The sequence below is a fragment of the Elephas maximus genome, chromosome 11 (genome assembly GCF_024166365.1).
Source record: "Elephas maximus indicus isolate mEleMax1 chromosome 11, mEleMax1 primary haplotype, whole genome shotgun sequence".
Taxonomy (NCBI): Eukaryota; Metazoa; Chordata; class Mammalia; order Proboscidea; family Elephantidae; genus Elephas; species Elephas maximus.
In genome coordinates this window covers 50527234-50542452 of record NC_064829.1, presented here as the reverse complement: position 1 = coordinate 50542452, position 15219 = coordinate 50527234, and the positions used below count along the sequence as shown (strand labels likewise).

Sequence of the window (15219 nt, the reverse complement as noted above, 5' to 3'; positions counted from 1 at the left end):
AAGGAAAGAAAAAGTAAGATGGAGGTAGCCAATTAGTTTAGGCATAAAACTCTTTTTAAGATAATTCCCAAAGTTCTTTTTATCTTTACCTTTTTCTAACCTGCATGTATATTTTACACAAACCACATTCTTTATGCCTCTATGATGTCTGTTGATATATGCTTGCTTTTCAGCTGACATCCCCACTCTAAAGAGGCAAGCTCAGGGGTAAGAATTTGGTGACACATTAATTATGATGACATTCTCTGACACTGCCATACTTGAAACCTCCGTCTTCTGTCTTTCCTGGCACTAGGCAGTCAGTGTTCATTCAGCACCAAAGGAGTAAGATGTTCTTCTTCCCAAAGCCACATGACTGTGTGACTATGCAACATGTCCATCTGCACAATTATGCTGCTCATCTCATTTGTGTATGTTTCTTCTCCTCAAGGTTCCGTGAGGCAAAAAAAAAAAAAAAAAAAGTGATAAGATTTCTAGTCCCAAAAGATTAAAAAAAAATTTTTTTTGCTTAAGTCGGAAACATATGTTACAGTAACAGGTCTAAGGGAGCAACTGCAAAAGCTTTAGAAAATTAAATTTGCATCAGAAAAGGACTTATTACAATTTGTGAATTAAAAAATGTATGCTTATCTGAAGTAAAAATACCTTAAATCTAAAAACTGTTGTCATATTACTTTTTGGACAGTTACCCAGAAAGATACATTTTTATATCCTACTCTATATACTTATAATCTAGGAGAACGGAGAACTGTAATTTTCAAAAAGCCAGTATTTACAAGTAAGAAGAAATGACTGTCTTTTTTGAAATAAAAGTAGTTCTTGAACTTACAAGAATGAGCTCTGTAATATGTAAAACTTTAACTATTTTAACTTGGGCAAAAACAAACAAACAGAAGGAGAGGAAGACCAAGAGTGTGCCAGACAAAACCCCAAACTGAGACAATGAATCTGAAGTCATATCACTGTTGTCCTGATGTGAAAAGATGAGGGAAAAAAAGACATTTTAAGTTGAAAGAGTAGAATGTTTTACTATTTCAGATAAATTCCTCCCGAACTCTCACAATACATACATGATCCAGGAACAAGCATCTCATTTCTTAGCGTATTAACAATGTGTACACTTAAAAACAAATATATACAATATTTCAAAAGAAATCCTTCAAGTCCATGTTTAAGAAACAACACTTCAGTTGTCACGAAACTGAATTCAGGCAACATGTGGCATTTAAGAAATCCAGTATCTTCAAGGTTAAGTCTTCTTTTCCTTGCTTGTTACTCCGAAGTCTTCATTATATGCAGGTTGCCATCTAAAGTAGTTTTCATACTGAGCCAAGCATCTTGACCGGTCAAACCCAGTTTCATTTTCTCCAGTACTATAAAAATTGAAAAGAAACAAAAAGGAAATAATTAATTTCACTATTCAAAAATAAAGATAAGCAATAGAATCTACAGTTCTTAAATTAAAAAAAAAAAAGCTTTTAAAGAGACAAACACGTAATTCTTTAATAAAAATAAAATCACTCAGCTAATTTGAATCCTTTAAGACTTGTATTAAAAAATGAATTACTTTGCTAAATGCCATCAGGAGGACTGCAATTAATCAGACTGCAAAGGATTCCTGAGACTTTGCTTAAAGATCAATTTATATGAAAAAATCTTTGGGGGAGAGGGTGTTTGCTGATTTTAAGTTCAATATGCCCCAATTATTACATGGCAGGAAAAATCTCATCCAGCCCTAGAAAAGCAAAAATCTCACTAGTTTCTGTAGTTATTAGATGGTCAATATTTTGAATAGTGGGTTTACTAACACCTTTTTTGGAGAGCCTAAAAACCTGTAGCTTATTCCACAGAGTGCTACCAGTTCATTCCAGAAAGGTGTGGGAATCGAATCAAAGGAAGAAGTTCTGTAAGAACAAGAGAGGTATTTGTTCCATGGAAGAGGAGTTCTGGGACCAACACAGTAAAACTGGAACAGTAACAATGGCATGCCAAGTGCAAGTTAAAAGAAAAGAACATTTTTAGCACATATTTTGTGCAAGACACCCTCATAGTTAACTCACATAAGGCTTATAATGCTATATATGTGACTCTGCCTTCTCTTTATTATTCTCTCTTAAATTTACCTTTCAGTCCAACTGAGAGCGTGCTGTTAATTTTGATGTATCAGTTAATGATTGTCTTAAACATGTGTAGATGTTGTCAATCACCCATTCTCTCAGTAAGGACTTTGACAATTTTCAATGGGTGAATATGCATAGAGTTATTCACATCTCATGTGTGCTTTGTTCAATGAAATATATGTTGGCATTACCTTAGAGGAATTAGGATGCTGTTTATGTGTAACAAAACTTTCCTGCTATGAACGTCCTGTCATTATTATTCAGAGAGGGAAAGTGAGGAAAAAACACTTCAGCTGAAAGTCTGCGTGTGCATGCACACGTGTGTATATGTAAAAATGTGAAAGAACCCAAGAAGCTGACCGGTTTTAATCTGTTACGATTTAAGTTGGTAATTCTTGAAAGAACGTGGTAAGATTATTAATGTTAATAAAAAGAATGTAATTTATAATTTAAGAAGTTTAAATATTTTCATTAAGGTCAATATCAGAAAAAGTAAAAACAAATTTCTTCAACAGTCCTTGACACTCATATAAAACCACATACATTTATTTGGTGTCTCCCATATACCAAGAACTTGTTCAGATTCTATGGAAGATCTCCAAGACCCAAAACCAAGCCAAACCAGTTGTCATCGAGTTGATTTTGACTCATGGCAACCTCACATGTCAGAGCCAATTTGTGCTCCTTAGGGTTTTCCTTAAATCAAAATTCCTGAAGACAAAATGCTTATATACAGAAGTCCCAGCCCACACACACACCCAAAAGTTGGGAAAATAGGTAGGGAACTTATTCCAAGCAAAGAACAAACATGTCTTACGGTGTGAAGAATTACATGGAGGTTGGGGAAGAGCATTGGAGCTACAAAGAAGATTCTTTTGGAGGGCTGGTAGAAGATTTGACATGCAGGTTAAAGTCAACTTGTTAAGGTTCCTCACTGACACACTAGGAAATCTAAACATTATCCTCCAAGCAATTTGGAAGCAATTAAAAACTGCATGTGTGCATATGTATGTCTGTATATATGAGGACAATGCTGCTACTGAACTGATGGTATCTAATTCATTTCCTAAATGCTTCAAAGTGTCTGCAGCTATAGGAAAAACATTTAGTACAACTCTGTAGCAGAACACAGAGCAAGTCCCAAAATATTCAATTCCCTGTACAGCTGAAAAATTTTTTGTAAGTTTGATATAAAATAGAGGGACAGGAAAATAATAGTTGGTATAACAACTAATCTTACTAAGAGCAATTAATGAAGCAAGCAGGAGTAAACTTTACCAAGGATTATATATGCAAGTGTTTGAAAATCTTCTTTAGAGAAGATAAGGAAATTAAATTTATAGAGATGAAAAGTAAACTGTAGTGCATTTTAACTAAAAATTATGGGGCATTCTATTGACAGCTGCTATTACAATAATTAACTAATCATAAGGCTGTAAAACATTTATCTTGTAACAATTGCCTGTATTTTTTTTTTTTTTAAACATTATGGTTTTAATGGGTAGTTCTACAGCAGTGCTGATTATAGTGCACCAGTTGGCACTGGCCAATGTGCAAAATGAATGTTATCCCATATTTACCCAGGATTAACCGTTCCCAGTGATACCTTCATATATATAAAAACCAAAAACACCAAACCCATTGCTGTCAAGTTGATTCCAACTCACAGCGACCCTACAGGACAGAGGAGAACTGGCCCATAAGGTTTCCAGGGAGTGGCTGGTGGATTTGAACTGCTAACCTTTTGATTAGCAGCCGATCTCTTAACCACTGTACCACCAGGGCTCCAATATATATATATGTGTGTGTGTGTGTATATATATATACACATATATATATAATATATATGTGTGTGTGTGTATATATATATATCATAATCTCTTGGCTGTCTGAAAAGCTAATACCTTTTTTGGGGGGGGGATGGTCAGATGAAAGATTAGGGACAGAAAAGTGAAAAGCCACTTAAAAATTCCACAAGTTAAAAAAACAAACTTGTTTTTCGTATTAAAATCTACTCAAGTATAATAAACCCAACATTAGGTGTATATTATGAAAACCACTGTTTAGTTACTAGTGTCTACTTCTAAAGAAGCCCTGGTGGCACAGTGGATAAAGTAATGACTGCCAACTGAAAAGTCGCTGGCTCAAAACCACCAGCAGCTCCACAGAAGAAAGATGCTGCGGCAGTCTGTTCCTGTAGAGATTTACTGCCTTGGGAACCTCATGGGGTCACTGTGAGTCAGTATCAACCTGAAGGCAGTGGATTTTTGGGTCTGTTTCTAGAACCTTGGGTTTGGGTTTGAATCTGAGGTTTGTCACCTATCAGCCCTGCGGCCTTGGGGAAGTTATTCAACCTACCTAAGTCTCAGTTTTCCCATTTACAAAAGAGGCCTGATGATACATTTACTCCACAGAGTGGGAATTAACCTACGTGATGCAGAAAGAGCACATTACATAATTCCTGGCACATTTAATTCTTCAAAATGTTCTTATTATTGCTATTATCACTGTTTCTGTTATTATTATTTTTCTAAGGCTAATTCAAATAAATTAGGAATAGATTTGGGACACAAAATAATAAAAATTGGTCTGTATAATAAACAGGTGTTAAGTTATTTACTTATTTAAGCCACTAGTTGGGGAATCATCTGGGTCTTTAGAAAACGATTTACTAAATTAAAAAATACTTGGTTTTAGAGCTGAAGAAATTCTATTTTGCCACAGAATTAAATAGTTTTTAACTATTTATACAAGAGTCATATGTGTTTATGTGGCAAAATAAGGGGCAATGAGCATAAAGGGAGACTCTCTCTGTATTAGCTATACTGGGAAATACTCCTTTTTTGGCTTTGTGCAGGGCTATTAGAGTAATTGGGGCTATACAGTTTTCAGCCTCCTGGGAACTATGAGTAAGTACTTAAGTAGACCAAGATTTAAAACCAGAGGGAATTCCATGTTACTCCAGTCTGACTTGTAAGAGGAAACATGAAAAAGGAAAAGTGTTCAAGTTGTAAAGGGGAATTCAGTATTACAGTCAATTTGTACAAATAAGGAAGTTAGAAAAAGCACTGAGAATAAGAAGCAAAAGTGGGTCGCCAAAAGAAAAATACTGAGAAGACGGTATGAATTAAGTAATGTTAAAAAAACCAAAACATGCTCAAAGAAGAATCTGTAATTGCATTTACATATCTTAGTTCCTGGTAATGCTTTAAACATACAATACGTTGTTAGTTCTATTTTGCATGTAGAAACTCATGTATCTATGTCACAGCTAAACACTACATACTCCTTAATATTTGCAAGAAATAATAAATTCATAAATTATGTTCTTTTATTTCTATTATTAAAGACAATTATGTGTTAGAAAAGAGTCAGTTTTGATTAGAAAATTAAGGTGATTTTCTTTTCTACTGATGTATTCACTTACAAGCAAGACCTAAATAATACTACATCTAGGCATAAGGGATTTTAAATGAAATTATTAAAGAAAAATGTGAACAAAATTCTTGTCCTTGATAATTTTACGTTTCCATAATGGTGTTGCTGATGTATGGCCTTTAAATAGTGCTAGCCTTAAATGTATTAAATAAGACCAAACATTTATATATAAAGTTCACAAATATATGTTATGGTACATTTACAACTAGATACAGTAGAGTCTGTAAGTATATCTAAATGTCATGGTTTGAATTATGTCCCCCCAAAAATGTATCCTCCATTTTGTGATTGCAATTTTATGTTAAAGAGGGTTAGGGTGGAACTGTAACACCTTTACCAGGTCACATCCCTCATGCAATGTAAAGGGAGTTTCCCTGGGGTGTGGCCTACACCACCTTTTCTCTCTCAAAAGATAAAAGGAAAGAGAAGCTAGCAGAGAGGGGGGACCTCACACCACCAAGAAAGCAGCACCAGGAGCAGGGCGTGTCCTTTGGACCTGGGGTCCCTGCACCTGAGAAGCTCCTCGACCAGGGGAAGACTGAGGACAAAGACCTTCCCCCAGGGCCAGCGGAGAGAGAAAGCCATCCCCTGGAGCTGATACGCTTTCTCTTTGTTAAAGTCATCCATTTGTGGTATTTCTGTTACAGCAGCACTAGACAACCAAGACTTCTGAACATTTACTATTATTACATTTACTGTTACAAAGTCTTAAAAACAAATTCTTTTGACTCATGGAAATAGTGACTTTCAAAAAACTAAAACAAAATGGAAGTGCTAACGCCAACACGACACTCATTTTCTGACTGCCAAAGGCTATGTGAATATACATATGTATGTATGTGAATATACATACAAACACAATACAAATGTGTTTCTATATACACTGGACCCAGGTAATGTTTATATTTTACTAGGGAAATAACGGGAGAGATGGGCTTGAATGGTCTTAGCTCCCCAATTCTGAATACCTGGGGGTGACCAGCTGCCCTTAAAAGGTTGCCCTCCCACAAATACATGAGAGTAGAGCAGTTACAGCGGAAACACATCCTACATAGGGATTAGTGCTAAAATTGGCACATAAAGGCAAAATAGGAATATAAATAGGCAAAATTACCCAAGAAAAGCCCTTCAGAAGGCAACAGAGAGGCATCTATCAAAAAAGCCCCTTTCCCCCCCTCAAAAAAAAAAAGCCCAAAACAGGTAGCTTTTTTCCCAGCACTGATACAAAAAAAAAAAAACAACCTGTGGTTGAGCAGTACAAAGGACAGATGACTTGTACTCAGAGGTCAGGCTGTACAACAAAACGAGACTATTCGCTGCTGGACTCACATCCAGCGTGGTAAGATACCATATTATGGGAGGCACTTGGTCAATCAAAGACTTTTGAAGGAACACCTCTCAACATCTACTGGGGAAAATATGCTCTGCGGGGGAGATGTCAGGCAAATTAACTACATTATTGTCCCCCCTTTTTAGTTGTTTTTTATCCCCCCTCTCCAAGTATAGACTTGCGGTTCCTTTAAAACACATAAGGTGGACTATGGTACTGATGTGCCCGTAGTTAGTGAGACTCGGCCTGCACCTGTGCTCTTCCCTCGCTAGACACCACAGCAGCCAAGTAAGGATTCTTGCTAAATGGATAGGGTTGGTGTGTTCCTAGTCTCTTGAGTGGCCTTAAGCTTTTTAATCCAATCTGTTCTTTTTATATTCAGTCTGAAAAAAATACATCTCAAACCCTAGTTAATCTACCAAGACTCAGTTGGCTAGATTTAATATGTATTAAGACTAATGGGAACCATACCCCATACTCCACACTGTTACCATCACTCAGTGAAGACAGAGGCAGCAACAGTACAAACGAGGAGGAAATGGACTGTAGCGTGAGAGACTACAATTGAAAAACCTAGTTTTAGAGCCGTAACTGACTCAAACCAGTAACTTCTACCTTTCTAGTGCAGACAATACTATACCCTGTTGCTATCGAGTCAATTCTGTCTCACAGTGACCCTGTATAACACAGTAGAACTACCCCATAGGGTTTCCAAGGCTGTAATCTTTATGAAAACAGACTGCCACATCTTTCTCCTGGAAAGCGGTCATGGATTTGAACCGCCCATCTTTTGATTAGCAGCTGAGTGCTTAACCACTGTGCCACCAGGGCTCCTTAGACAAGACTATAAAGCTCTTTAAAGATCATTCCAGCAGGAAGAAGAGTTCTGATGGTATGGTTTCAAAGACAATGACCCAAATAAAATGTTTTGCAGTGGAAAATTTGTACCACTAATAGGTGAGTGTTGCTAGGCAACAAATATTGCAGTGTTTAATCTCTATCCTTCCTAAGGAATTGCATGATGGAAGAAAATGAGCCTTTTCAGCATTTCAATGTAATAGTTGTAGCTGACAATTTCTAGTCTTCTTTTAGAATATAATTTCCTTTATGCTGAAACTACTATAACTTTGGTTAACAAGTATCAGTCTAGCTCCAATTAAAAAAAAAAAAACCTGGTTCTACAATCCATATTGTCTAATAGGAAAGGGACTAAAATTAGCATAAAGCAATACTGAATTCCTAAAAAATGCTGCACGTGATGAAACCAGGTGCTGGTCATCAGAATGTGAGCGCACATGTGATTTATTAGTATAAATCCTTGGGCAATACATGTGTGGAAGTGTGACAGCCATCACAGGGAAATACACTTCTCCAGAGACGAGCTAAGAAACAGCTGTGCGTCTATAATTTTACAATTTGAAAAGGCTTATGTGAAGGGAAGGCCCTATTTAGCATCCCTTTTCTAAGCAAGTTCCAGTGAAATTTAACATCGTTATCCATACCCACTGCCCTTGAGTTGACTCTGGCTCATAGCGACAATACAGGACAGAGTAGAACTGCCCCACAGGGTTTCCGGGGAACGGCTGGTGGATTCCAGCTGCTGGCCTTTTGGTTAGCAGCCAAGCTCTTAACCACTATGCCGCCAGGGCTCCTTAACATTGTTTGATTACTCTTATTTTGATATTGTTTCAGTTGCACAATGATATGGGGAACAGGCAACATGTTGAAGGAAGCGTAAAAAATAGTGTGAGCATTTTCGAGTCCATATCTTAGGATGAAAACAACCTTACTTTGCTAAGCTAGGAAGCACTTAACTTTTTATATGGGTCAGTCCCCTCATCTATAAAAGAGGGGTAATGCTAAAAGTCACCTTGGAAGGTTACAGCAAACATTATATGATAATAAAAAATGGGACGGTTCCCTCTGAAGTACAGTGTTCAAATAAACACAAAGTGAAGCTGTCCTACTGTGTCTATTATAAAATGGAGATAAAATAGGATCTAAAAAGCTTTACATAAATAGCCATGCCACATTAACCCTTCACTGTTACCAGTCTAGGAGGATGATGACAATGTTGATGATTAAGACACAAGAATCATCCAGACAGCTGTTCTTAACTCTTAATTTCATGTTGCCATAGCCCTGGTTTTCTACATTATTTTCTTACCAAGAATCTATTCTACAGTGATGATTGTTGCACAAAACGGTGAATGCCGTTAATGTCCCTGAATTATACATATAAAAATGGCTGAAATGTTTTACTACATATACTTCACCACAATAAACGTTTTTTAAAAATTTAAAAAATCCTAGCTCCAAAGAGTTTGTAATAAGCAAGCCAAAAGTTTAATTATTAATAACCATTTAACCAGATTAGTATTTCTACTGGAATTTTACTGGAGAATTGAAGACTAGGGACCTAGGAAACAGAATATTTCTTTTCAAGAAACATAATCACCTATTTTAGTTAATACTTATAAAATGATCTTCCCTCTGGTGTCTAATTTAAAAGGATGCCCATTTCTATTGCCAATTCCTTCCATCACCCACTATTTTCTCTATGGGAAAAGGCCCATGCCAATAATAATAAAAAAAGGGTTGCAAATAACGCTCACAATTTCATTTGCCTAGCTACAAATATACCTTTTTAGTGTGTGGCATGGACTTCATTTCATAGAAAGCTTCTAAAGTCTTCGTTAGCGCTCTACCATTTACCAAAGCCCAGCAAGTGTTAAAGTCTCACTCGCTAAGGCTTCTGCTAGAACCAAGATCACTCTCAAGCAGGATTTATAATCATCACTGACTACAAGGGACAGGATGTCCCCAACAAGTCAGTCGTTACTGAGAAATTTTAAGCAGTATGTGTTTTAGAGTTACTAACACATGGAACATGTACACTTCAGCAGGCTGGCAAGAGCTCAAAAGGGCTCCACCAAAAGATAACTAAATCAAAAGGATGCCAGTTAGCAGGTGCAAAGTGTGGTTCTTGAACGACTATGGAATAGTACATGGAGAAGCTGAGATAAAAATTCACTGCCTCAGAGCACTTACCTGGGCAAACTTGTGAATCTGTTCTACCACGGCAGCAAACAGAGCGTGGACACTTTCATCAATCAGACTCTGCATGTAGTGCACTGCCTCTTCGTCAGACAGGTCTAGACGGAATTTGTCCTGAACCTAGAAGAGAGCAGTCTGTTAGTCTTTTTAATGAAAACAGACATATTTTGAAGAGACAGAATCAAACTGATGTAGATACTACTATACTCTATTAGTAGCTATTTCTATGCCCCCTAAAATTATTCATAACTTATAAGTGTTGAATATCAATCTTTTGAGTGTTGTAGTTTACTGTTTTCATTAACATGCTCTTTCGTTACACCCTATGCTTGTTGGTTGTAAATATTTTTAAGTACAATAACAACAATGAAAAAACTAAACTATGTAAACAGAAAATTTAATTCAATCAGGCCCTTCAAATTTAAAAAAAAATTCTTTGAATACTCAAAGATGTGCTTTATTTTTTTTCAAATCCAGAACTCTGTAAGATTTTTGTTTTGTTTTTTACTTGTGCTTTAAGTGAAAGTTTACAAATCAAGTCAGTCTCTCATACAAAAATTTATATATACCTTGCTATGGACTCCTAGTTTCTGTCTCCCTAATGAGACAGCACACTCCTTCTCTCCACCCTATATTCCCTATTCCCTGTGTCCATTCAGCCAGCTCCTGTCCTCCTCTGCCTTCTCATCTTCCCTCCAGACAGGAACTGCCCACATAGTCTCATGTGTCTACTTGAGCCAAGAACCTCACTCCTCACCAGTATTGCTTTCTATCTTATCATCCAGTCCAATCCCTGCCTGAAGAGTTGACTTTGGGAATGGTTCCAGTCTTGGGCTAACAGAAGGTCTGGAAACCATGACCTCCAGGTTCGTTCTAGTCTCAGTCAAACCATTAAGTCTGGTCTTTTTACGAGAATTTGAGGTCTGGATCCCACTGCTCTCCTGCTGTATCAGGGATTTTCTGTTGTGTTCCTTACCAGGGCAGTCATCAGTTGTAGCCGGGTATCATCTAGTTCTTCTGGTCTCAGGCTGATGTAGTTTCTGATTTATATGGCCCTTTCTGTCTCTTGGGCTCATGATCACCTTGTGTCTTTGGTGTTTTTCATTCTCTTTTGTGGTTTGAGACCAATTGATGCATCTTATATGGCCACTTGCTAGCGTTTAAGACTCCAGATGCCACTTACCAAAGTGGGATGTGGAATGTTTTCTTAATAGATTTTACTATGCCAATTGACCTAGGTGTCCCCTGAAACCATGGTCCCCAAACCCCTGGCCCTGCTACTCTGGCCTTTGAAGCACAGAAATATATAAGGTTTAAACTGTAACATATTATTAACAATTTCTTCCACTTTATCCCTGTTATGAATTGTGCGGATTTGCTGATGCTCTATGAAGATTCATTCCACCAGGCAGTTAACTTGGCTAAAATCAAACTCCAAACTCTGTACTCCCTGTGCTGAAAATGGCCACTCAATTCCTTAAGCTTCCAATGCTGGTATTTTTTGTTGTTGTTGCTGTTGTTTTGCTGAAAACCTGGGGTCTGCAGAGTTTCATATTCAGCCAGGATTTGGAAAAATTTTATAAGAAGATTGAAAATTTTATATGCTGATTATATGTGATTTTCCCTTTCCAAAACTTCTTCCCTAATTTCCTGCTTTCCCAACAGCTCCAAACTCTATCCTCTTACATCTTATCAGTAAGGATATACCCAAATCTAATCCTCTATACTAATGTAATGAATCATATCAATAGAATAACAAAAAACAAAAATCACATGACCATCTCAACACATGCATTAAAAACATTTGATAAAATCTAACAACCTCTCATGATGAAAACAATCAATAAACTGGGAATACAAGGAAATGTCCTTAATCTGATAAAGAACATCTATGAAAAACCTACAGCTAACATACTTAATGGTAAAAGATAGGATGTTTTCCTTCGGAGATCAAGAACCAGGCAAGCCTGACTGCTCTTTTCAGTTCTGTTCAACATTATACTGGTGGTTCTTAGCCAGGGCAATGAGACAAGATAAAGAAATAAAAGGCATCCAGACTGAAATAAAAAAAAACAGGAAAACTATCTCTATTCACAGATGTCATGAGCATGTATACACAAAATCCTAAGGAATTCACTAAAAAAACTACACGCAGGTTTTGAACTTATGACTTACCAAAAAAAAAAAAACCAAACCCATTGCTGTCGAGTCAATTTCAACTCACAGCGACCTTATAGGACAGAGTAGAACTGCCCCATATGGTTTCCAAGGAGCATCTGGTGGATTCAAACTGCCAACTTTTGGTTAGCAGCTGTAGCTCTTAACCACCATGCTGCCAGGGTTTCTGACTTACGAACCACTTATACTACCCCTTTAATGTTATGTAAACTTGCCCTCACTTTGAAACTACTGAACCATTCACAACAAATTCTTCATCACAATCATCTCCACTTGCTGCATATACGGCTAATAACTAATTGAAAAGGCTTTGAGCCTTTTCTTGTACCTAAAGTAAAGCTAAACCAGAACTGTATGTACCTGTTCTGACTTACCTACAAATTCAGCTTAAAGACACAGTTAGGAATGGATCTCATTCACAATAACCCAGGGAATACCTATATTAGAACTAATAAATGAATTCAGCAAGACTGCAGGATACAAGAATATACCCCGAAATTAATTGTATTTCTATACACTTGCAAGGAACAATCCAAAAATGAAATTAAGTAAACAATTCCATTTATAATAGCATCAAAAAAAGCAATAAATTTAACAAAAGAAATGCATACTATGAAAACAATAAAATTTTGAAAGAAATTAAAAAAGATCTAAATGGAAAACAACTCATGTTCATAAATTGGAAGAGGTGACATTATCAGCATGGCATACTCCCCAAACTGATCTATAGATTCCGTGCAATCCTGGTCAGAAAGAATCTCAGCTGACTTCTTTGGAGAAACTGACAAGCTTATATAAGAGACTAATTTAACATTCATTAACAGAAACAAGGGCTTGCCTTAAAATAATTTAATATTTAGCATCTCTGAAATAATAGTGACTTTCATTAAAGTAATAAAAACAATGTTCTCTATTAAATTCTTCTTTCTTAATACATTAGAATTTGAAAAACATCTTTTCCTTGTTCTCATTCCTAATGATTTAATCCCAAAAGTGATTACAACAAAAGAACAAGTTTAATAGATCAGAGTAAAAGGAAGTGTTTTAATCTAAATATTATTTTGTTGCCAAGTTCATTTGATTACTTGAGGGGCATTAGAACTAAAAAAATAATAATTCCTTACTTAACTAAAACCCAACACTTAAAATAAAGATCAATTAAAATGAAAAAGATAGCAAAAACTGAACCACCATCCAACTATTCCTAAAAGATAATCAATCCTTTAAATAATCTTATAATAAGATCACTATTTAATGGCTACTATTAAAAAAAAAAAAAAAAAACTACAGCCCCAAAATACCATGACAGTGTTATCATGGCTTTAGTGTTTATTGATCTTCTAGGCACCAAATATAATTTAACTTTACAGATCAGCCAGAACAGATCTTTATTACTGCTTGTAATATATAATTTTCTAGTTTGTTTTAAAGTTTAAAGATCAATTTAGAGGCTAAACACATCCACTTAATTCTTCAACACCAAATAGTATTATCTAGTTAAATTACTTTGAGCAAACGTTTATGTTAGAACAGTTATAAAAGGCTTCTTTTTTAATCGCTAAATTAAAGGAAAACATGAATGAAAAAACACTGTGGTCACGTTTTACCACTCACCTAAACTCAAACCAAGGAGCCCCAGTCACGCAACAGGTAAGAACTCTGCTGCTAACCAAAAGGCTGGTGGTTCAAGCCCACCCAGCAACTCCATGGGAGACAGACCTTAAAGATTATCTTCTTCTAAGATTACAGCCTAGAAAATTGTATGGGGCAGTTCTACTGTCACATGGGGTCGTTATGAGTTGAAAATCGACTCAATGGCACACAACAACAAACCTAAACCCTCTCTTTTACTCCCCCCCCCCCGAATAGAGATTCATATGTACCAAAAAGCTAAGAAGATTTAAAATTCCTTGAAGGTAGGTGATTTTCTTCTTTCATCCCTCTCCCTAGTAACACAGTTAATAATTTGCTAGCAAATATATGTTTTTTTTTTTAATCTCAAATGTTTTAAGTTTTCTTCATTCACCAGTGTATTCTACAGAATTAGACTAAGAAATCTTATTCCCATACTACATTTATAAAACATATCCTTTTAATTTATTCATGTAGAGCTGACTCCCCCTTCTCAGTGAAGTCTTTTCTTGGCCACCAAATCTAAAATTTCCAATACCACTGCTAACTCAATATCTCATCTCCCTCCTTTTCTTATTTTTTCCTCTATACAACTGATCATTATCTAATATAGTATATATTTTAATTACTTTATCTTGTTTCTTGTCATCTCTTTTACTACAAAGGTAAGCTCCACAGGAGCCGAGAATTTTTTATTACCATAACCCAATCACAGGGACAGCGTTAGATGTATAGTAAACAACTCAATAAATATTGTTGAGTGAATGAATAAAGTCTAAAAAACATGCATGGGAAGCATATACGTAAACCTCAGAAGAATGATTACCCTTACCCACAGGGGAATGGAGGTGTGAGCAATTCAACACTAATTTATAGCATTTCAATTCATTAATAAAACAGGATCTAAATTAATCTGGGCAAAATGTCAGTATTTGATAAATATGGGTAATAGTTACATGGATGTTTGTTACATGAGCCTGGACTACTTACCACACTAGCTTTTGTCATGTCTTATTTTTTTTTCATTATTTAAATATTCCATAGAAAAATGTATTTAAAAAAAAAAAAACTAATATGATCTACTTGCTCACTGTTAGCAATTAATCTATCCACTATGCTTTAGTTATGATACCTGCACCAAAACACTTTGCTATTTTATCAGTATGTATTATTTCATTAAGACTACCCTGGTAACTATTTTAAGTAATTAGGTTTGTAAGATTAAAATCATTTTCCAGCAAGCTTCGTATAGCACCAAGCCTGGAGTGGCACACTAACCTGCTACTACAAGACACTCAATTTGATGTCTGTGGTTGATGATTATGTACTTAAAATTTTAACCCCATTTCAAATTTTTGGCCAGTGGTATTTTTAAGAAATATATCTGGTTAACAAAAACACTATGCATTCTATACATAAATATATACATATGTGTATAAATATATACATAAATAACCGGTTTCC

General features: G+C 35.9%; 1 protein-coding gene across 2 annotated transcripts in view; it reads right to left on the bottom strand.

Moving 5' to 3' along the window:
* Window positions 1-893: 893 nt before the first annotated feature.
* Window positions 894-15219, bottom strand: part of PIK3C3 (phosphatidylinositol 3-kinase catalytic subunit type 3) — a 144115-nt gene continuing 129789 nt past the window's right edge. The window contains exons 24-25 of one of the 2 annotated variants that reach the window (XM_049900023.1): window positions 9940-10065; window positions 894-1373 (exon numbers count right to left, since the gene is read on the bottom strand). In XM_049900023.1, the coding sequence (XP_049755980.1) occupies window positions 1359-1373; window positions 9940-10065 (141 nt within the window). In that variant the 3' untranslated portion in view covers window positions 894-1358. The remainder of the gene's footprint in view (window positions 1374-9939; window positions 10066-15219) is intronic. The other variant, XM_049900022.1, reaches the window with a different exon arrangement.